The 20857-nt window shown below is 58.1% G+C and overlaps 2 protein-coding genes and 1 non-coding gene across 8 annotated transcripts in view; 2 read left to right on the top strand and 1 right to left on the bottom strand.

Annotated features, from left to right (window-relative positions):
• The window catches only part of FANCI (FA complementation group I), a 102430-nt gene extending 101608 nt beyond the window's left edge, over positions 1 to 822 (top strand). For all 5 annotated transcript variants that reach the window (XM_060617674.3, XM_060617675.3, XM_060617673.3 and 2 more), the window contains one exon: positions 187 to 822. In XM_060617674.3, coding sequence (XP_060473657.2) covers positions 187 to 249 — 63 coding nt within the window. In that variant the 3' untranslated portion in view covers positions 250 to 822. The remainder of the gene's footprint in view (positions 1 to 186) is intronic.
• Positions 507 to 17391, bottom strand: POLG (DNA polymerase gamma, catalytic subunit). Of its 2 annotated transcripts, XM_060617680.3 has the most exons (24): positions 17223 to 17391; positions 15683 to 16462; positions 12717 to 12912; positions 11653 to 11817; positions 11381 to 11527; positions 11150 to 11229; positions 10163 to 10345; positions 9909 to 10063; positions 9610 to 9736; positions 8502 to 8738; positions 8235 to 8301; positions 7541 to 7621; positions 7236 to 7322; positions 6819 to 6926; positions 5862 to 6022; positions 5173 to 5226; positions 4953 to 5070; positions 4304 to 4439; positions 3963 to 4209; positions 2623 to 2745; positions 2325 to 2493; positions 2002 to 2210; positions 1067 to 1227; positions 507 to 619 (listed from the first exon to the last, which is right to left on the bottom strand). In XM_060617680.3, exons 2-24 carry the CDS (start codon positions 16300 to 16302, stop codon positions 561 to 563), a joined length of 3690 nt encoding a protein of 1229 aa, XP_060473663.3. In that variant the 5' UTR covers positions 16303 to 16462; positions 17223 to 17391; the 3' UTR covers positions 507 to 560. The 2 variants fall into 2 exon arrangements, with proteins under 2 accessions (XP_060473663.3, XP_060473664.3); XM_060617681.3 differs by lacking the exon at positions 8235 to 8301 and having other exon boundaries at positions 7541 to 7661; positions 17223 to 17390.
• Positions 17392 to 17620: 229 nt separating this feature from the next.
• TRNAR-UCG (transfer RNA arginine (anticodon UCG)) lies at positions 17621 to 17693 on the top strand. The gene has a single exon. It is a non-coding gene; the product is annotated as a tRNA-Arg (tRNA).
• The last annotated feature ends 3164 nt before the right edge of the window (positions 17694 to 20857 follow it).

Genomic DNA, 20857 nt, shown 5'->3' with positions numbered 1-20857 from the left:
CGGGCCTGCTCCGCTACTTTAGAGGCCTCCCCGCTCTTCCCCCTCCCACTCCTAGGAGGTTGTTCTGTCTGTGGAGAAAGCACCACCACCACAGGCTTTGGTGAGAAGATAAAGGATTTTTGTTTTTATTTCCACTGCCTCTGAGCAGGCTTATCACATTAGAGCGTGACTTCTCTCCCCTTCTAGGGCACTGCGTCAGAGCACGAGGGACAGAACAAAGAACCCGCCAAGAAGAGAAGGAAAAAATAAATGAAATGCCTGAGTTAATGTGAACTTTGGGGCTTCTGCTTTCTTTGTACCCAGCAAGCAACAGTGCCCCGTTGTCCCACAGCCTGCACCAGTGTTAGCGTCTTGGTTCCGAACCCATTGAACTCAACTGCACCTTCAGGTAGAGGCCGTCGTGCCTGGCAGGTCCTGCTACTGACGAAGGGCTGGCCCGAGGGAAACCCTTTTGCAAAAAGCACAGCTGAAAGCCTGAGTGTGGGAGCCCGCACCGCCCTGACGAAGCTCCACGGGAGCAAATACAGGGCCTCCGGGCAGAGCTACGGTCCAGGCGGGCTTCATTTCTCCAAGGAGCCTTTGGTGAGTTCAATTATCTGGTAAATATCCAGCGCTTCACCTGAAAGAGAGTGCAAGCTGGTTAGGATGCTTCCTCGACAACTGTACCTCTGCGCCCGGAAGGGAGCGGGGAGGCCGGAGGAGTGGGAGTGTCTGTTCTGTACTAAAGAAGTTGTTGCTTTAACTTGTTCAGATTATTCAAAGCACAGTTTTTTTTTCTCTTGAGAATGCACTTTGAGTTTATACAATAAATCTTAAAACGCATTTTTGGTGTGGTTGGAGAGAGAATAATAGTACATAGCGAATATCTTGAGGTCTGGTTTCTTTGTGTACGTGAACAGCTCTCTAGAAACCCGTTCCTCTGCGATTTGAACAGCATGTTCACCTCGGGCCCGCGGCACATGATTAACTGGAGGAGCCGCCGGCAGCCTTGAGCTTCCCGCTGCCCGAGACGGCTTTCGAGTCCACCTTGTGTTCTACGCACAACAAACAAATGCGTGGAGCTCACCCTGGGGAATCCCGTATCTCCTTTCCATCCCAGTTGGGTTGGAAGGGGTTTTACAATCCATGGTCACTTCCTTCCTGAGGCACTGGTCAATATCGACTGTACTGAAAAAGGCGACTGACTGGGGCAGGTCATCCAGGCCCAGCTTATGGGCAAACATGCACCTGAAAAAGACCCCACCTCCTCTCAGGCGTGTCCAGCACAGCCCTCCACCCAGCAGCCGGACCCCTCCCGCCGACACCAAAATGAAATCAGGGACCCAAACACATCTTTTCTCCCCCCACGGTTTGGTCCGCTTTATTGATGTACAAAATTTGACTTACTGGGCCAAACGATATTCAAAACCTATGAGGACCCTTAGCTGTAAGAGGGCAGCGGAGACCGTGTTAATGTGCAGAGTACTTCTTATTTGCCCATTAGGACAGATCTGGGTCCCAAACTGGTTCTGAGTGGCAGACTAACATGGAACTATAGTTACCATTTAAGCCACGTAAACTAGGAATCTTACTATAAAAATACACTCTAAGTCACATTTAACAACGTTTTCTGTTGGTAGTCCAAATAACAAACTTTTGGCACTTAAGGAAACATTTACGGATGAAAGAAAACCCTCTCGTCCGAACGGAGAAAAGCTATCTGGCGTTTGATCTGCAAAACCAAGGTGTGTGCCTAGGGGAGGACAAGAGGACAGCCACTCTTCAGAACACCTCCCAGACCTCTCTACCTCCCTGATCTGGTCTGGGTACATACTTTTCAAACCCAAGAAATCTTTCTTAAAAGTTGAGACCGGTCTTTTCAAGACCGTCTTTTTCAACTAGACATAAAACCTGAAACCAGCACTTCTGGGGCAGTGAAAACGCACAGAGCATGCCCGAGCCTGGTCCACAGCCCCGCACAGGAGCACGTGGCCGGCCAGAGAGGCCCCGGGCCCCGCGTACCTGGTCAGGAGGTTGGTGATCTGCAGGGCCAGGGCCGCGCGGTAGCGGTCCTCTTCTCGCACCAGGTAGCGGACCTCGTCGTGGATGCTGATGCAGAAGCGCCCATCGATGGCAAATTCTTCAAAAAGCCACTTCATGGCCACGAGCATGAGGTGCAAATAGTCCACAGCAGAGCTCTGCACCACCCAGTTCACACGACTGGTCATAAACTGGGGGAAGGAGGGCATGGGTCAGAGGGGTGGTGCCGCACACCAGCTCGCTCTGGGGAGGAGCCCTGCCCTCCCGTGACCCCTCTGCTCGGGCTCCAAAGACAGTGAGATTACCTCCCCCTGGACGGCCGAGGGCTCCAGGGCTCGGCTGATACGGCAGCCCAGCACGGGGGTACATGGGGTGTCAGACGTGGCGATGCTCTCCAGCTTGTTGAACATTTCTGACTCTGTGCCCCCCATCCACGCTCGTTCGGCGACCACCTCCCACTTCTTCCAGTGTGACCTGGGGACCAGGGGGGGAAAGGGGAAGCTTTGCCTTTCAGCCTCTCAGAACTGAAAACGAGGCATCGCAGCTCTCCTGGGGCCAGCCCGGACCCCTCCCCGCCGTCCTTGGTACACAGAGGGCGCTCACTTTCTTGAAGCTTCTCTCTGGATCTTGCGCAGATCCTGCAGGGAAACCCAGCCATCTTCAGTCCTGTCCACGGGGAGGTCCAACTCCCTCACCAGCCACTCCCCCTCATCCGAAAGCCGGTACCTAGGGGCAGCGTCATCATTACCGTTCCTGTGGGATCGCCTCCTGTGTGCCAAGCCCGGGGCCAGGAGTGTCCCCAGATCCCCATGGGCTCTGCTTCAGGGAGAAACCAGCCGAGAGCCAGCAAGGGAGTCGCCGGGCAAAGGTGAAGCCCAGACAGGAGCCCGGGCTATTGTGGGCTGTGCCACGGTAGCCCAGTAAGGGACAGATTCCGCCACGAAGGCAGATGCCGCAGACGCGGTCAGGAACCACCGAATGACCAACAGCTGCCATGTTTTAGTTCCGTAGGCAGCAAAGGCCAGCAGCCTGGCCGGAGGGGCAGTAGCAAATGGGAAGCTCCTTGAAGGGAAAAGGGCATCCAGAGAAAATGACCACAGCCAGGCCGGTTGATGACCTCCATTCCCGTCACCCGACTCTTGGCTTCGCAGCCTGTGACAACACCAGGCCTGTCCCCTCATGGCTCCGGAGCCTTGTCACTCACCACCTCAAAGCAGCACCAAGGCTCCCCCTCCCGCGCTCCCGACCCAGACTCTTGTGTGACGCCTTCAGATTCTCTGACAGCCCTACCTCTCACTGCTCTTGCGCCCCCCGTGCAAGCCGCACACCCCCCCTACTCTGCATGGTACCCCGCCCCCCCGTCTGCACGTGTATAGTCACCGCCACACCATCACCTGCCTACCCTTCGGTCTCACGAGGTGGCCGGCTACTTGGACACGGTCGCTGCAGAGCGTACCTACGGAAGCTGGCCGTGCACCTCTCCTCCAACACTTGCTTCGGGAACCCTCCTAGGAGCCCACTACAACCCTGAGCACACAAAAGGCGCCGCCAGAGGGAACGAGCTGGAGCCTGGGGAGGCTTCCTCCTGTTGCACAGTCAAAGGAGTCCGGTGTTGCACGGCTCCTTCCTGTCAACTCCTGCTGTCCCACCCAGGGCCTGCCCGGTTCCCCCTGGGTGTTCTGCATGACCACGGCTGTCGACGTGCCGCCACTCGGTGGCAACGCAACAAAAGGACAGCCTTCGCTCTATGAGGAAGACTGTGTAAGGTTATTAAAGCAGCAAATGGCACAACCTAAGGACAAACCGTCCTGGGGCAAGGTCAGAGGTCTGAACGGAAAGGGGCCAAGAGAAGGCTCAGGTGATGGGAAACGGGAGGAGAGCAGTAAAGGGGAGCAGGGCAGGCCTGAGGCCCCGGGGGTAACAGACGGGGGAGGGACCCTCACCTGCGAAGGCCCTTGGTGACGGCGTACATCTGCTGGGCCTTCTCGGCTGCCTCCTGACGTGTGAGCCGGTGGTTGAACTGCATGAGCAGGCGCTCGGCGAAGGGCTGTCCCGCCCCGTAGATGCGGCCATAGTTGAAGATCTTGGCGTGCTCACGGCTGATGCCCACCGTCGAGGCGGTCTTACTGTGTAGGTCGGTGCCCCTGCTCTTCCTGCCCTGCAGTGTCATCCAGCCGAAGGCCGTGCAGCCTGCGGGGAGGGGCAGAGCGGGTAGAGGCGGGCGTGAGAAGGGCGGCTCGGAGACCTTTTGCCAGCGAACGGCCCGGCCCCGCTTCCGGCTCACCGTGCATGCCCGCGAAGTGGGCGTCTCCAAGCACAGCCGCGATCCACAGCTCCTGCGAGTCCACGTCGGCACCCACGAGGACGTAGCCGGGTGGGGCCTGTACCATGGCCTTCAACTCGCTGCCTACTCGGTCAGGCTGCAGAACAGCGAGGTCAGACCCTCACCAGCTACCCTGGTGAGACACCTCCCACCCGCTCCCCGGAGCCAGACTTGAGGGAGGATGCTGGGCCTCTCCCGAGGGGCCACACAACTGCCCCACAACTGCCCCAAACTCCACACAACTGCCCACACAACTGCCCCAGACTCCACACAACTGCCCCAAACTCCACAGTTCCGGGGAGGGCCAGCTGGCAGCAGTGAGGGCGACAGGTAAAGACGCCCACCCTCCACGCCTGACCTGACCCTGGCCCCACCTAAACACCACCGCGGCCGTACAGATCACGCACACGTCAACATCTGGCTACGAGGCGGTACCCAGACCACGTCTGCTGAAGGAACAGACGAGCCGTGGAGCTAGATTTGAACTTGAGTCCTGCCTGCCCCAGATCTTCGGTTCCTTCTCCTGCTCCTCACCGAAGGCCCTCCACACCCCAGTTTCTAGAGACACAGGAGAGGAAGCGCAACGTCCAGAGGCGCAGAGGGCACGTACCCGGGCGTTGCTGGCAGTGAGCCACGTGGGCTCCACAGCCCGGCGGGTGATGGTGCCGGCGGTCACCACCTGAGGCAAGATGGCCCCGTAGCGGCCTTCCTCATCATAGCGGGGGTGCCTGGCAGGGTGGGGGAGGACACGAGTCTCGGCAGTTTGCCAGGGTCCTCGGGCCCGTCCCCACTCAGTTCTGCGATCCCCACAACCACCCGGCAGGCCATACCTGGTCACGGCACGGGGCAGAGCTGACCTGGGCAGCCACACCACCATCTGGGAGCTGTGGGGACAGATGGACTGAGGTTTAGGACGTCTGTGAGGAGAATCCACCCCCAGGCTCAGCTTTGGAGGCTACTGTGCCCCCTCCTTGCCCAGCCTCCCCCTCTTCACACAGACTGCATTCAGGACAGGCCCAAGAACCTACCACTCAGGAGCGTAAGCCACCTGAGACCTGGCCAGGCCACTACGTCAGTCCTGCCACGAGTGCCTCGGCCATGCCTGGGACGGACCTCAGCAGCCAGGGAAGTGCCCTTGTCGCAGCAGCATGCTGCTGGAGCCCCCCCACCCCCCACCCCCCACGCCGAGCCAGCCTTGAGGGTGAGTCCACTGCCATTCTCAGCCTCAGGACCCAGCTCCCAGTCCCGGATGCAGCTCTCAGGCCACCAACCCTCCACGGTCCTCAGCCACACCCAGGGCTCCAGCAGCTACACCATCAAGGCCCTACGGCACCACTCTTTCAACGTAAGCACGGAAACTGAAGCTAGGGAGGCAAGAGACTTGCCTGCGTTCCCACGGGACCAGAACCAGTAGCCGGGCCTTGGGTCAGGGGTGCAAGGTGGGGGGAAAGGGGCCAGGGCTGCCGCGGCGTGGCCAGGAGTATAGACAACATGTCTCTGCCTTCCGACAGTGGCCCACCTGATTCGTTTATGGGCATTCCTCCAGAAAGAAATCATTTTGTTGATTTCCAAGGCACGGGGCCCACTGGCGCCTCCTGGGCCGGCCTGTAGCGTGCCGTCCTCCATCTTGGGCAAGAAGTCCTTGGCAAAGGGACTGCCCACATTGAAGCTGCTGCCATCCTGGAAAGGGCAAAGGGAGCAGGGGCTGGAAGCTGGTAGCAGACCCCTGGCCAGAGAGCCCATCAATGCCCTGTGCACCTCAGCTCCGCCCAACACTGAGCCCAGAACCTCGTGCAGAGCAGCCTGGGGCAAACCCCTGATTGCAACACACCCGCTCCCTTCACGACACAGCCATCCCCCCTTGTCTGTGTGTGGGGGGCAGGGGGAGAGGTGCGTTCCAAGATGCCCAGATGCCTGAAACCACAGACAATGCTGACCCATACATGCTTTTTTCCTTATGTATCTACGATAAAACTTAACTACACGCAGGGAGATCAACAATACCTAATAGAACAGAACGGAATAATGACCTGTAATAAACGTGAAGTGAACGTGGCTTCCCCCTCTCAAGACATCTCACGTACTGCATTCACCCTCCTTGTACTGACGTGAGATGAAGGGAGGGGAGTGACGCAGGCACTGGGACCAGCGTTAGGCTGCTAGTGACCTTCTGATGACACGTCAGAAGGAAGATCATCTGCTTCCGGACCACAGTTGACCCGGGCAACAAACCATCAGTCAACAGAAGCCATCATGCAACAGATGTGGTGGCGGACACCCAACAGGCCCTATGTCATTCCGTCCCACCACCACGCCCCTCGGAAAACACACTGAGAGACGGTGAGCCGTCTGGGATCACGCTCTGCCCCATCAGGCGTGTCGTTCCTGCAGAGGGTGGTTCCGGGCCCGAGTCACCCTGGGGGCCCGTGGGCCCCCAGCACAGCGAGGGCAGCACAGCCGTGAACCGGACACACACCTTGTGAGGCAGCTTGAAGAACCAGCAGCCGGGAACATCCACGTCATTGTAAGGTCCGTTGCCATGGTGATAGGCTGGCTGGCTGGCTCTGGGGCCACCAGCAGCAGTCTGTGGGGGCCACACACCTAGATGAGGCCCTGCTCCAGCACCTGCATTCAGCGAGGGCCACGGGGTAGGGCGTGGGAAAAGGGCCTGAAGAGGCGAACAGGAAGCTGGGAGATGGCAGGATGGCCCCAAGGATCAGGCTTCCTCCTAGGCCTCCGACAAACGCTGGGCAACCCAAGGGCAAGGCAGCTTCTCCCCAACCCCCCGGAGACCTCGGGAACTCTCTGGCAGGGGAGAGCGACTTGGGCACAAGAGCAGGGCCCGGCCACCCAGCACCCACCCAGAGAAGCCCAGAGCAGAAGCCCCGCTCACCGGAGCCGGGGGCTGATCGGGGACTGCTGCTCCACAGCGCTCCTCCCTGGCCTCCGCCTCCGCCTCCAGGCAGCCCAGCTCTTCCACCTGGATGGGCCCAGGTGCCCAGAAGTGAAGCAGGGGGCCAGGCTGGCCCAGCTCCACCGGCCCCTCCCCAAGACATTCACACAGCCCAAGCCAGCCTGGGGTGAGTGACCCAGTGCCCCCAGTGTCGTCCCCCACCTCCCCCACACCGCCCCCAACAAGGCTGTGGGTCGTTGGGAGGGAGCAGAGACTCCAGAGCCCAGGTTCGGGGCCGCCCTCACCGTCTGCCACACGGCGCTGTCGTCAGCGAGCAGGAACTCCTCCGCCAGGCCTGCCTCCTGGGGCTCCGGCTGCTGCTTCCCCTGTTCAAGACAGTGCTTCCTGTACAGGGACTCGATGGCTCTGGGCAGAGAACAGCAGCAGCAGCCTCTGATTACTGGGGCCCGCGCGGGGCCGGGCAGCTCGCTGGGGGCCTTCCACAACTCCCTGTCAGTCCTCAGAACCAGCCCTGAGGCAGAGCCGGACGGCGCTTTCCCTGGTTCTTCGGGAGTGGCAAATCACAAGGGACACGGCCCACCGGTGGCAGGCTAGGGTGCCAGGGCTGGTCTGACCCAGATCTAAGCTCCTCCCGAGCACACGGCCACCGCCTCCCCTGGAAAAGCTCTGCTCCCCTGGAGCAGAGGGAGGTCAAGCCCGGCCGCCCCTGCTGGACCCCAGCCCCTTTTGTCCCGAAGACCCCACGGATGACTCAGGCTGGCCTGCAGAGCCAGGACTCTCAACCTGGGCCACGTCAAATGCCATGGCTTGTCCCCAACACCTGTCAAAAGCTCAGGGTTTAGGGCCTTAGACAAGTCAGCCGGCTTTCCTAGGCCTTTATTCTGCCAACTCTAAGATGGGGAGAACCACGGTGTCTCACGTGAGGGGAGCACCGCAACAAAAGTTTTACGAACACAGAACATCTCTAGCGCTCAGTACCTTACACTCAAGCCCGTCTGCCCTGCTGCTTCTGATGGCCCCTGCTCTGACGTTCCTGTGAAGGCAGCTGGGGTCCGGCAAGACCCAAGGGCAGGGCGTTAAACCTCCACAGGGCGCCAAGGCCCGGGTGGAAAGGGCAGCCACGGAAAAAAGAACCCAGACTCTCAGACCCCAGCTCTTCCCACTAGCCCAAGCTGGGCTTGCTTGTTCGGCAGGGGGAAAAGGTCCTTAGGCTCCGCCCCTTCCTGCCCTGAGCCTAAGCCTCACCTGTAGGGGCAGGCCACCCCAGCTGATGCCAGGGCAGCTTCCGCCGGTGCCTTAGCCAAGTTGTCCCGCCGCCCGGGCACCAGGTACCCCCAGCCATGCCGCTCCGAGAAGTGCAGAGGAAAGCCATCCCAGGTCATCGCCATGAGTTTGGGAGTGACCCGCATCTGCAGGCTGAGGAGGCTAGGGCCCGGGGTCCATGCAGGGTCATCTAACCGGGGGCAGAGCTTCCGGTACCACCTACGTCCCGCCAGAAGAGAGCAGTGTCACAGTGGTGGGGGGAGGACAGCATGGGACTGCAACCCGGGTTCCTTCTCCTGTGACCTGACCCACCCATCCTCTAAAGCCCCCTGGGCTTTCTGATGACTTCAGTCTATAGTCACCAGATGAGCCAGGGCCCCATAAAGTCCCCTAGAATAATTCAAATATCTGAAAAGAAAGATCCTATGTCAGGCCCACAAGCAGGGCCCAGGACTGGGCTCCCTCCCAAGCTCCATTTCGTACAGGGTGACAGGCCAGAGGAGACAGCACATCCGTCCCCACCGCTGCTCTAGAGACCCTCCAGGGCCTCCCAAGCTCCGCCTCTCACGCACAGTTCAGCCAGCACAAGGCGGTGAGGCACCCCGCCCAAGACGACACACCCCGGGTCACGCAGGTGCCGAGTCAGTACCCCGCTGTTCGCCCTGGCCGCCCATTTTCTCATCTCTGCCAGTCGATGAGGCTCAGATAAAAAATCACCTCCTCAAGGAAGCCTTGATTTCCCCAGAGAGAATTAGGTACTGCCTCAATCCTGCTCACTCCTCCTCCTCATCGTGGTTATGAAGACCGGCTGCACTGGCCGGTCGTCACACCTGGCTCCTCCTAGAAGGAGCTCCTGGAAAGGAGCCGTGTTCCTATCTGTGCAGTGGCTGCCGTGGGCCCGGCACACGGCAGGTGTTCAGTGTACTCGTACTGAGTGAGACCAGGGAGCCGGGGGTCAGAGGGAGCAGACGCCAGGAGGACTGGAAGACAGCAGAACGGATGGCAGCCAGGCAGGAAGGGCCCACACGCACACCACCTCTGTGCTGGGGCCCGGAACAGCGGAGGCCTAACGGGAGGGGACAGGACTCACCCAGGGTGTCCAGGAAGGTGCTGGGGGCGCTTGGGCAGGATCTCTGCGGTCCCCTTCAGATGCTCCAAGCAGGCGCGGGCCGTGACATCTCGCTGAGCCTCCTCCTCCTCACTAGGGGGGCCGGGGTCTGCATGGGGTGGGCAGGACGATCAGGCCCGGGGGGGGAAGAGCCTCTCAAGAAGACCTGCCCGGCCGACTCCTCCCCGGAAGGCTGAAGCTGCCCCTTCCGATGGCCCCCTGGGGCCCAGGACCTCCCCAGGGACCACCTCTGCCCCCACCTCCTGCCGGTGCTTCCCCACCTTCCTGGTCCTTGGGATCCCCAGGAGCCCCAGCCCCCTCGGTGGGCAACTGGCTGGCTGCAACTGGCTCCTTCCTCTTCACCTGCTTCACCTTCTTCTGTTTAAACTCCTGCAGGCCCCACTCCAGGTCCCAGAGCCAAGGGTCTTCTTTGTACCTGCAGAGCCAGGCCACCAGGGCAGGGGATGGCCAAGCTAAGGCAGGCCTCTGGCCGGCCCACGCCCCCCTAGATCCTGCCCTCCCAAGGCCTGGCTACCTCTCTCCTGAGAGCAGCTGGCAGGCGTCGTCGGCCAGGTCCATCAGTGACTTCTTCATCTCCCGCTGGAGCTCCTCGTAGGTGCTCTGTGCCTCGGCCAGGTACCGCTCCCAGTTCTGGTTGACAGGCAGGTAGGAGACACCCATCTCCAGCATGCCGGCCAGGGTCACTGGGTGGGGACACCTGCGGGGCAAAGGCCAGGGTGGTCATCAATGACCACAACAAAGCGGGCTTGGGCCCCAATACCTGAGCCAGTCCGGAAAGCCGCAGCCCAGCCACCCACGTGGCACAGCTCTTAAGCGAGACCAGGCTCTCGACTCCAGCTTGACTATGTCATAGCCGTGAGACAGTGGGCAAGTCGCTTCACCTCTCTGAGCCTCAGTTCCTAGATCCATAAGCTGGATAGATCTAGGGGTAACCCCATCCTCGGGGATAACACGGGAATTACAGATCCAAACGTGAAAATGGCTGCCACCCCCTGAATAACAGCTAAGTGCCAGGCGCTGTGCTCACAACTGGGGGAGTCCGGTACTATCTGTGTGCGCTTCACAGACGGACACACTGAGGCTCAGAGAAACCTAGTGACTTGCCCAAGGGCAAACGAGTTAGGACAGTCAAGATTTGAGCCAGGCTAGGTGACACTCGTGACTGGCCACACCGTAAGAGTGACTCGCTAGCAAACATGACCATGATGAATGTGAAGGATTCAGATGGCCGGCTCAGGATCTGGGTACGGAGAGGGCGCTGCATTACCCAGGACCAGGCACGTGAAACCCGGGCACAGCCCTCGGCCCTCCCCTCCAGGCCTCTGTAGAAACCCAGAGCCCAGGACCCAGGTGGCCACCAGTACACTGAGTAGCTCCATTCTCACAACCCGGAAAGGCCAAGGTCCACGGCCTGACAAAGACCCAGCACCACCTGAACACGGAGGACCCAGCTACCGGGAACCTGCTGACCCCCAGGGTTCTCACCGGGGCCCCCCCTCACCTCTCCAAGAAGAGTGGTAGCTGCTGCTGGAAAACCTCGTAGGTGGCCCACACGTCCTGGGCACAGTACTGCATCAGGTCCTGGCACAGGCGACAGGAAGGCGCTGGGTGGGCAGCCATCCCACTACCATGGCCAGGTCTCAGGGTCAGGTGTGGCAGCTATACTCCCCGGGGTCGGGTCGGCTAGGGTCTGCCACACCCACCTCCCCAGAGCCCCGCTCCAGCGCCGTACCTGGAAGTTCTCACGGACGTCCTTCATGCTACCCTTGACAAACAGCTCTCGAGGCTCCTTCTCTAAGGGAGGCCCCCCCACGTAGAGGCTGTGCACGTCTGCCAGGTTATTGACACTGCTGATGTCCAGCCAGTCCCAGGCTGAGATCTAGGGGGCCCGGAGCAAGGGATACAGCACATCAGCCTGGCCTCAGGACAGGCAGGCAGGCAGGCAGGCAGGCTGCTGAGACGGTCCCAAGTGCCCCGCTCTGGCCTCCGGCAGCTAGCTCTCACCACTGGGCCGCTGGCTTTGTTTTGGGACTTCTGGCCTCGCTGCGTGGGGTGCCGGGCCTTGCGCTTGCCCTGTTTGGCTGCCATCCACAGACTGCGCTGGAAGCCGCTGAGCCCCGAGATGGCCATGTGCATGCTCATGGTGTCCAGAAAGCGCATGCGGGAACCCTGAGGAGGAGAGGGGCTGCGGCTGGGGCCACTCCAGCCCTGCTTCGGTGCCGTCAACCCACCAGCCCCACCCCGGCCTCCTCCGGTCACACGGCCTTCCAACGCTGAAGACCAGCTCACGCGTGCTCGTGCTTCTCCCTCCGACTGTGACGGGCCTGCCCTCCCAAATCCGAGCCACCCCTGCAGGTGCGGGCCTGGCTCAGTCCCAACACTCAAGTCCTCCCCGGCCTCCAGCAACAGCTCTGAGGGCCGCCTTGGGAACAGAGTGTCCAAAACGAGGCCTTCCGAGCTCCCAGGCTCAGTTCCTGGCCCAGCCCTGCTACTCACAAGGCTGTGTGAGCCTCGGCTATACGCCAAGGCTGCCCTCGCCTGCCCTTTCTCCTGGGGTGGTTGTGAGGAGGCGATGAAAGGACACCTCTCATAAAATTCAGGATGCCACAAGCACCCACCGGGCATGGTTCTGAGTGTCTGACGTGCGCACTGTTCAAACCTCCCCGGGGATGCTACAAGGCAGCTTCTGCCAGCTTCCTTTTTTGACAGATAACGAAACCGAGGCTCTAAGGAGCCTCTATCTAATCTCTCTTTTCACAGATAAGGAAACTGAGGATGTTAAGGCGCTCACACTGCTGGTCCCTGGCTGAGGCAGGATGTGAGCCCAGGCTGTGTGGCCAAAGACCCACACGAAGCTCTAAAACGCCACACAGAGACAAGAGATGTTAGTACTCTGTGACGACTCAGGTCCCGTACCAGGCGAGTCCTGGGCACAAGGACCAGGGGCAAGGCTGGTCAACAGGAGGCCCTGAGCTGCTACAAGAAGAGCGACGTCTTCCCTAGCCACTGAGATCAGAGGTCTGGGGCCACCCCACGCCAGAACCTCCAGCTGGCCCCAGGAACCTTACCTGGATCAGGTACTGCTCCCTGATATGGGCGCGATCAAAGCAAACGTTGTGCCCCACCACCAACTGCTCCTGCCAGTCCCGCTGGGTGGGGCCGCCGGCGCTGGCTGGGACCTCCAGAGGAATGAGGTCAGCCGGCGACAGCTGGCTGGTCCAAGAGTAACGCTCTTCCACCAGCCGCCGGCTGCACCAGGAATACCTGAGGGAGGTGAGAGGCAGACGGGTTCGGCACAGAGCCATTCAACTCCCGCCCCACAACACCCACCGCGCACCTACCGCCACACGCCAGGTCCTGCACTAGCGGCTGGGACACCAGGAAGACCAAGGGGTGCTCCTGACCCTCACAGAGCTGGAGGTCAGGTGGGTGTGTGGGAGGGAGGTTATAAAACCTTTACTTTTCACTTCCACGGATAAAAACGGAACTAAGTGCCACAGTACTGGGTGTCCAACACAGGCATCCAGCCCGGGCCATCAAGGCGCTTGCTAGGTCCAGTGTTCACAAAGTCTGTGCTGTTTATGAACGCTGTCAACCCCTCAGGTCTTTAAGCACAAGACAGCAGGTATTCAAAATGCTAGCGAAGGAGAGAGACAATTACAACAGAATCCAAAGTGGAAAAATGTTTTTTTAGTTGCAAGTGGCAAAAAAAGAAAACAAACAAAAAACCAAAAGCAAATGCTGCACATGTACAGGATGAATCACCTAATGGCTGGACAGATTCTGAAGGACAGACCGAATCCCACATCTTGTGGGCGGCGCTGTGCAATGGAAGGACCGTGTGCTCGTGTGCAGGGGCGGGGCCGGGAGGGACTGAGGACCCCAATTCGGGACGGGGGGGGGGGGGGGGGGGGGGGCGAAGGGGGTGGGGGAAGGCTGGAGTGCGCTCAAGATCCGCGGGGCTAAGCATGCGGAAATGGCCACTGAAGAAAAGCCTGCTGTGAACGACAGATCATGCCAACAGATCAGAGCCAGTCAGCATCAAAGTGGTGACCAGGCCGCGTGTGGCCAGCACAGGTGCAAAGGAGCTTCCTACAACCCTCTGCAGGGGTTGGGGCGGGGGGCGGGGGCCATCTGCCTCAACAGTTTCAACAAACATGAAACTGTTTCTTAAGAGGAGGGGGCTACTGGCAGAAACAGATTCCTAGTTTTCAACCTGCTGAAATCTAACTCACACTCCAACTGCTGCTGATACGCTGGGGCGCAGGCTGAAACCTCCTCCCCGCTTTCAAAGCCCTTGAAAACACCCCTGAAGAAAAGGCTAGAAAATGTCAAATATTCGAGGCTATGGTGAGGACAGGAACTCTAGTAGCAATAAAAAGTCATGCTGGTGCCAAGATCTGGGTCTGTGGCTGTGCACGAGAGCGGTCTTACTATAAATTTATGATTAAAAAAAGAAAGAAAGAAAGAAAGCCAAAATGCAAACAACTTTGGAAAATTTAAGATGAGTCAGATCAATGCCATTAATACTCTACGCTTCTCCTATGAATCTCAGAGAAATGCTGACACCCGTGTGATGCCCCTCTCGGCTGATGACCACGGTCCTTACCGGTGACCCTGGGAAGCTGCCCTATGGGATGTCTAAGCCACCCACCGATCCCCCCCCCCCCCAAAGTTTCCGGCTGTTCTGGAACTTGGTGTTACACAGCTATGGGGCGGGGACATGCCCAAGTTCGAAGTGGACTGCTATGAGGGCCCCCACCTGGTAACCCTGCTCCCCACCATAGCCAGGCTCCCAGGAGGCAGGTCCCCAGATGCGCCCAGGCCTCAGCAGTGCCCCTGGCACCTCTGGCAGCAACGGGATGAAGATGAGAGGTGGACGGGAAGGGCAGGGAGAGGAAGGAGGAGGAAGAGAAAAGGGGACTTCAGGTAAAATGGCCAAAAAGGACCAAGAGATCAAAAGACAAGTCTTTCTTGCCACTGGTTTCCTAATTCTCCTTCTGCCACCATCGCCTGCTTTACCTTCTGAAACGATGGGCGCATTCCCTCTATCTTGACCGAGTTACATAGTAAGCACTGAGAGGCTCATCTTCACTGGAACTAAATCAATGCGGAATCTAGTTTCGCTCTTTGCAGCCATTAATGCCTACCTTATCTATTTAGCCATGTTTTCACCATTTTCAACTGCATATTTAACATTTCGCAGCTTTCTTTACAAAGATGTAGCTTCCAATAGGAATAAAGAAACTGCTAACTTTTTTGCTGGCCATGCCTGAAAGCTTTAAGGTTGTAAATAGTATTTTAATCCTGGAATGAAGAATAAAAAAGGGGAGAAACAGGACTGCCATCATTGTTTGAAAAAGAAACGTGGGTAGCACTTAGAAAGTTATTTCAAAAGAAGAGAGATTTGGATATACCTTTTGGGGACCAAAATGCCTGCTTGGGAGGCTGGGGGAAGGAAGCAATGTTTCTCAACTGGGGATGGTGGGGGGCGGGGGGTTGCTGCCTCGGGGTGGAGTACATTTGTGACTTGCCAGGATACTCGCTCTGGTATTTAAGAGAGCGGCTGGGGACGCCAAATGTCTTATACCTCCTGGGACAGTCCCACAAAAGGGAGAGTTCTCCTGCCCACAATAACCAATAGCGTCCGCAGACAGAAATGCTGTTTAAACATTTTGGACTAACTTCTCAGGAAGCTATTAGGGGAGGGGGGGGAAGGCACCAAATCATGGTAACCACAAGTGCTCTCCCCGTCAGTCCCAAGTACAACGGTCTACTGAAATTCTCCACATGGCCCCTATCACCACCTGACATCTGCCTGGGAGGCTGTTTCCTGCCTGTATCTTCCCGCCAAAATGGAAGCTCTGTGAAAGCTAGGGTCAAGCCTCTTTGAGTTCACCAAGGAATCCGCAGTCCCTAGAAGAGCACCCGCCTGGCACACAGTGGGAGTTCAATAAACGTTCACTGAGCCAAACTATTAAGCTGGGCCCCCCACGTGAGCTGAAGTCCCCACCCGAGCCCAGCCCCTACTTACCAGGCCGAGGGGGATATGGCCACCGCCAGCGTGGGGCAGGTTCCCTCTGCCAAGCAGACCTCCACGTCGAACACCAGGGCCCGCTCCTCGGGGATGGCCACGGGTACGGCCTCCCCCGCGGGGCCGTACCGGGTCCAGCCCTCCGCCCAGGCCCAGCTCGGGGGCCGGGGGGGCAGCCGGGCCCGCAATAACGAGTTGGCCGCCTCCAGGTAGGGCAGGCTCTGCTTCTGGGCCAGGAGGCGGAAGTGCTGGTCCAGGCTGCCCCCGTAGAGGGGCGGCAGGCGCAGCTCCACGTCCGGCAAGGGCGTGGCCGGCTGCCCCCAGAGCCCGTGCCTCTGCAGGTGCTCGACGCTGCGGCGCACCGCGGCCTCGCCGGGCTTCTCCGCGCCGCGCCCGAAGATTTGCTCGTGAAGCCCTCTCGAGAGCATCTGGATGTGCAACGGGTTGTGCCGCTGCTGCCCGCCCTCCGAGGATGGCACTTGCTGCGGCCGCGGCGGCGGCGGCCCGTCGCTGGGGACGGGGGCGGGGCCGGAGCCGGAGCCCCAGCGCCCGGGAGCTGGAACTGGCCCTGGCCCGACGGTGGTGGCGCCGGCCACCTTCTTCCAGAGCAGGCGGCTCATGGTTGGTGCAGGGGGCCCCCCGCTGGGAGTCAGGACACCGGGCTTTGGGCTCCAGCTTGGCTGCTTTTACTGGCCGAAAGACGTGGAGAGAGACACGTCCTGTCTCTGCGTTCCAGTCAGTGAAATGGGTCTGACCATGCCTGCCTTCCACCCACAAATCCTGAAGGAGACAGACGACACAAAGTGTTATTTTGGACCCCAGGCATTTCGTGTTAGGTGACGAGCCGTCGCTCCCTGGGCACTTCCTGCGTCCGGGGCAGCGTGCCAGGAGCTTTTAGGGACAGTTTCTCAGTGAGGCCCCAGACAACCACGGGAATCATCAATACCCCTCCTGAGGAAACTGAGCTTCCAGCGGGTTCATCAGTGAACTTGGGGGAGGTGAAGGCAGTGGCTACGAGTGACGGTCCTAGAGGAGGACGCGGCGGGTTTGAATCCCGGCTCTGGCCGTTAGGAGATGCGTGACCTTGGGCAAGCTCCCTAAGGCCCCAATCTCCTACTCTGTAAAAAGGGGTTGAGGATTCTACCTGTCACACGGGACCGCTGTTTGGGTGACACAGGGCGAACAAGTCGCGAGGCGCGGCCGTCGGCAAACGGTGGCTGCCATTACCGCGACTGCCGCGGCCCGAGGGCCTAGCGCTGCCAGGTGCCAGGCCCCGGATTCGAACCCTCAGGGCGGGCAGCCGTCCCCCGGAGCCCCCACCCACGCCCGGGCCGTGGCCCAGCCGGCCGAGGGCGCCCCGCAGGGGGCGGCGGCCCCCGCGCGCCCGGCCGGCCGGCCGTGCCCGTGCCCAGCGGCGGCGCCGCGGTGCGCCCTGGGACGAGCCTCCGCCCAGCTCGGGGCCTCGCTCCCTGCCTGGAGAGGGAGGGGCTGCGCCGCCGCTCAGCGACCCGGCCTCCCCCGGGCCGAACCCGCCGGAAACCTCTGTCCGTCCGGTGGTTCCCGGGCCGCGGCTCCCGACCCCAGGCCGACCGAGCGGCGTCTCCCTCCGCGCGGCCTACGCAGCCTCGGGGTGGCGTGTGGCCTCCATCCGACCGGTCCGCCTCGCTGGCAGCCGCAACTTCCCGTCTGCACCCCGCTCCGTCCCGCGGCTACCCGAGAGGCAGGCGGGAGACTCCCGGCGCGACCAATAGGAGGGCCGCAAGTGGACCGGTCCGCCCGCAGGGGGGAGACGGAGACTTCCGGGTGGGCTCTCCCTGCGGAACTCTGGGAGCCAAAGCCCAACCTCCCCTGCCCAAGAAACAAATGGGTTGGTCCCAAGCAAGCTGGAGGGCGGTAGTATTACTTTTTAGATTGTCCAAAGAGCACCAGGCGTCGGGCGGCCGCGTGGCCTAATGGATAAGGCGTCTGACTTCGGATCAGAAGATTGCAGGTTCGAGTCCTGCCGCGGTCGCAGCGGGTGTGCTAACAATTTTTGGTTAATTCTGCGCCTCCTTAGGAAGGTAGCATCGGGACCACCTGAAATGTTGTCGCCTGTTTCCACCACACACTGAAAACTGGGAACGCCCCGACCCTCGGCACTAACTGCTCCCTCCCACCCGTCCCTGTGACGTTGCTCGCCTACGCCTCCCAGGAGGAGGGACACGTTTCTAAAATGCACCACCCGCGGGTACCCTCACGCAGGTGTAGGAGAGGGGAGAGCGCGGGGCATCCTTTGCGGAAATCCCAGTTTACAGTCGATTGATTCGCCGGAATGACAGGGCTTCTCAACTGAAAGCAAGGTGCTTCTTCCCCAGCCCCGCACTCTCCGTCTTCATCCTGGGCCATCCTGATGGGTAAAAGTGCTCCCTTATCGTGGAACCCGAATCTGCCCATCGGTCACCAGCCCCCGGCCAAGTGCCTGCGGCTCCCTCCGGGCTGGGGAGGCTTCCAGCCTTTGCGGTCTCTGGCCGCCGTGTCCACCTCCTCTTGCTCCTGGGGCCGCGACAGCTCTGCTTTCGATGCTCCTTCGTCCGTGGTGGAGACTGTAAAGTACCTGGCGGAATAAGACCCACGTGAATAACAGGAGCCTGAGGGTGGGAGCCTGAGCCCCGGCTGCGCGGATTTGAGATCAAGAGAGATACGAGGTCAACCTGAGCTCACAGAGCTGATTAGGGACAAAATTCAGGCCTCGCTGAAAGTCGGTCTCCACCTTCCAGCCGGTGCACGTGCCAGGACACCATGAACTGATTGGGCAAACCGATTGGGCGTTTTTCAGGGGTAGGGTGGGGAGATACCCAAGGAAACACACTCCTGGCCTGATGGGCCCCCCCACCCCCTGTTGCCCCCAGAGAGGCAGCGAGAAGCCCAAGCCAAGGCTTGGGAAGGCAGCCTTGAGCCTTGATTTTTCCACACATTTCCCCTTTTCTTTATGAAATATTTTTCACATACTGTTCTGGGTGCATTTCGTATACACACAAATGTTTGTTCTGTTTTTCTTTTGGCCAAAAAAAAAAAAAAAAAAAAAAAAAAAAATCAACTGAAAATCCACTATTTTATATAATCTGTTTGTTGTTGTTTCCGCTTAATCTTGTACTGTTAACATTTTTGCAAAATACCAGGAGAGGACCTCTGCTTAAATCAGGGAGTCCCTGAGTGGGGGAAATACTTGGATGATTTCTGCTAGTCTCCTCCTGAAATTAGCTTCTCCTTCCCATGTGAGGTTAGGCGGCCAGCCACAGCAGTAGTAGCAATACCTGAGACTTTGTTCCCAAGAGTTGCAGATTTTTCAAACTATTGTTTACACTCATCTGTACATCAAAATAACAGTGTCCCAAGGCCCCTGCTAGATTCTGTCATTTAAATGAGATAATAAAGAAGTACATATTATCTACCTACCTACCTATTTATTTATTTATTTATTGTTGAGAAAGAGCAGGCTGGGGCAGGGGGAAGGGGGGGGCAGCGAAAGACAAAGAGAGAGAGGGAGAGAGAATCCCAAGCAGGCTCCACGCTCAGTGCAGAGCCTGTCACAGGGCTCAATCCCACCACCCTGGGATCATGACCTGAGCTGAAATCATGAGTTGGATGCTCAACCGACCGAGCCACCCACCCGCCGTTAATTACCTATTGTAATATTTCATTATCTTTGGTTTCCTTTCCAATCCTCTATGTTTTATGCATTTAAAAACATTATTCTGGGGTGCCTGGGTGGCTCAGTCAGTTGAGCATGTGATTTCGCCTCAGGTCATGATCTCACTGTTAGTGAGTTCAAGCTCCGGATCAGGCTCTCTGTCAGTGCAGAGGCCCCTTCGGATCCTTTGTACCCTCTCCTTTCTCTCTCTGCTCCTCCCCCCCCCCCCACTTTCTCTCTCAAAAATAAGCATTTTTTTTTTTTTTTTTTTGTAAAGAAAGATGGGAATGCAAGCTGGTGCAGCCACTCTGGAAAAAAGTATGGAGGTTCCTCAAAAAATTAAAAATAGAACTACCCTATGACCCAGCAATTGCCCTACTGGGTGTTTATCCAAGGGATACAGGTCTGCGGTCTCAAAGGGACACGTGCACCCCCATGTGTACAGCACCACTATCGACAATAGCCAAAGTATGGAAAGAGCCCAAATGTCCATCGAGGGATGAATGGATAAAGAAGATGTGATATATATATATATATATATATATATATATATATATATATATATATAATACACACACACACACACACACACACACACACACACACACAATGGAGTATTACTCGGCAGTCAAAAAGAATGAAATCTTGCCATTTGCAACTATGTGGATGGAACTGGAGGGTATTATGCTAAGCGAAATTAGTCAGAGAAAGACAAGTGTCATATGACTTCACTCATATGAGGAAAAACAGATGAATATAAGGGAAGGGAAACAAAAATAATATAAAAACAGGGAGGGGGACAAAACAGAAGAGACTCGTAAATATGGAGAACAAACAGAGGGTTACTGGAGGGGGTGTGGGAGGAGGGATGGGCTAATGGGTAAGGGGCACTAAGGAATCTACTCTTGAAATCATTGTTGCACTATATGCTAACGAACTTGGGTGTAAGTTGAAAAAAATGAAAAAAATGAAAAAAAAAGAAATAAAAAAGTTTAAAAATAAATAAATAAATAAATAAATAAATAAATAAACAAATAGCATTATTCTAAGAAGATGTCTATGGCACACAAAAAAGCTAAGAACCAGCCCCCGGCCTGAATGTCATTTCCATAGGATGCTATTGTTGGGTCTGTGTCGTATCCACTGGGAGAACAACCCTCCCTTTAGGTTCAGTGCCAGGAAATGCCCATCAAGATGCCTGCCCCTCTCACCAGGCTAGTTCAGGCCAGTCTGGCACCCTTGTCCCAGAAGTAAAATCTCCAGCAGGGACAAAATAGTTGACAGTGATTCCTGGTGAGGGAGGGTACAGGGAGGCATGAGCACTTCCCGCTGGGCTGCTCCATTTCCAGGCTTCTCAGCCCAGTTCCTCCTTCCTCTCTCCTTTTCTGGGAGCTCTGTCACATCCTTCTAGAAAAGTCCATCCTGCTGGTAAAACCTGAAAAACCAGATACATTTCCCCACAATTTCCTGGATGTCTCTTCCCACACGGCAGAAGACCAAGTTCA

Source organism: Panthera onca, chromosome B3 (genome assembly GCF_046562875.1).
Source record: "Panthera onca isolate mPanOnc1 chromosome B3, mPanOnc1 haplotype 2, whole genome shotgun sequence".
NCBI lineage: Eukaryota > Metazoa > Chordata > Mammalia > Carnivora > Felidae > Panthera > Panthera onca.
The sequence above is the reverse complement of the archived record's forward strand: the minus strand, read 5'-3'. Positions and strand labels throughout refer to the sequence as shown.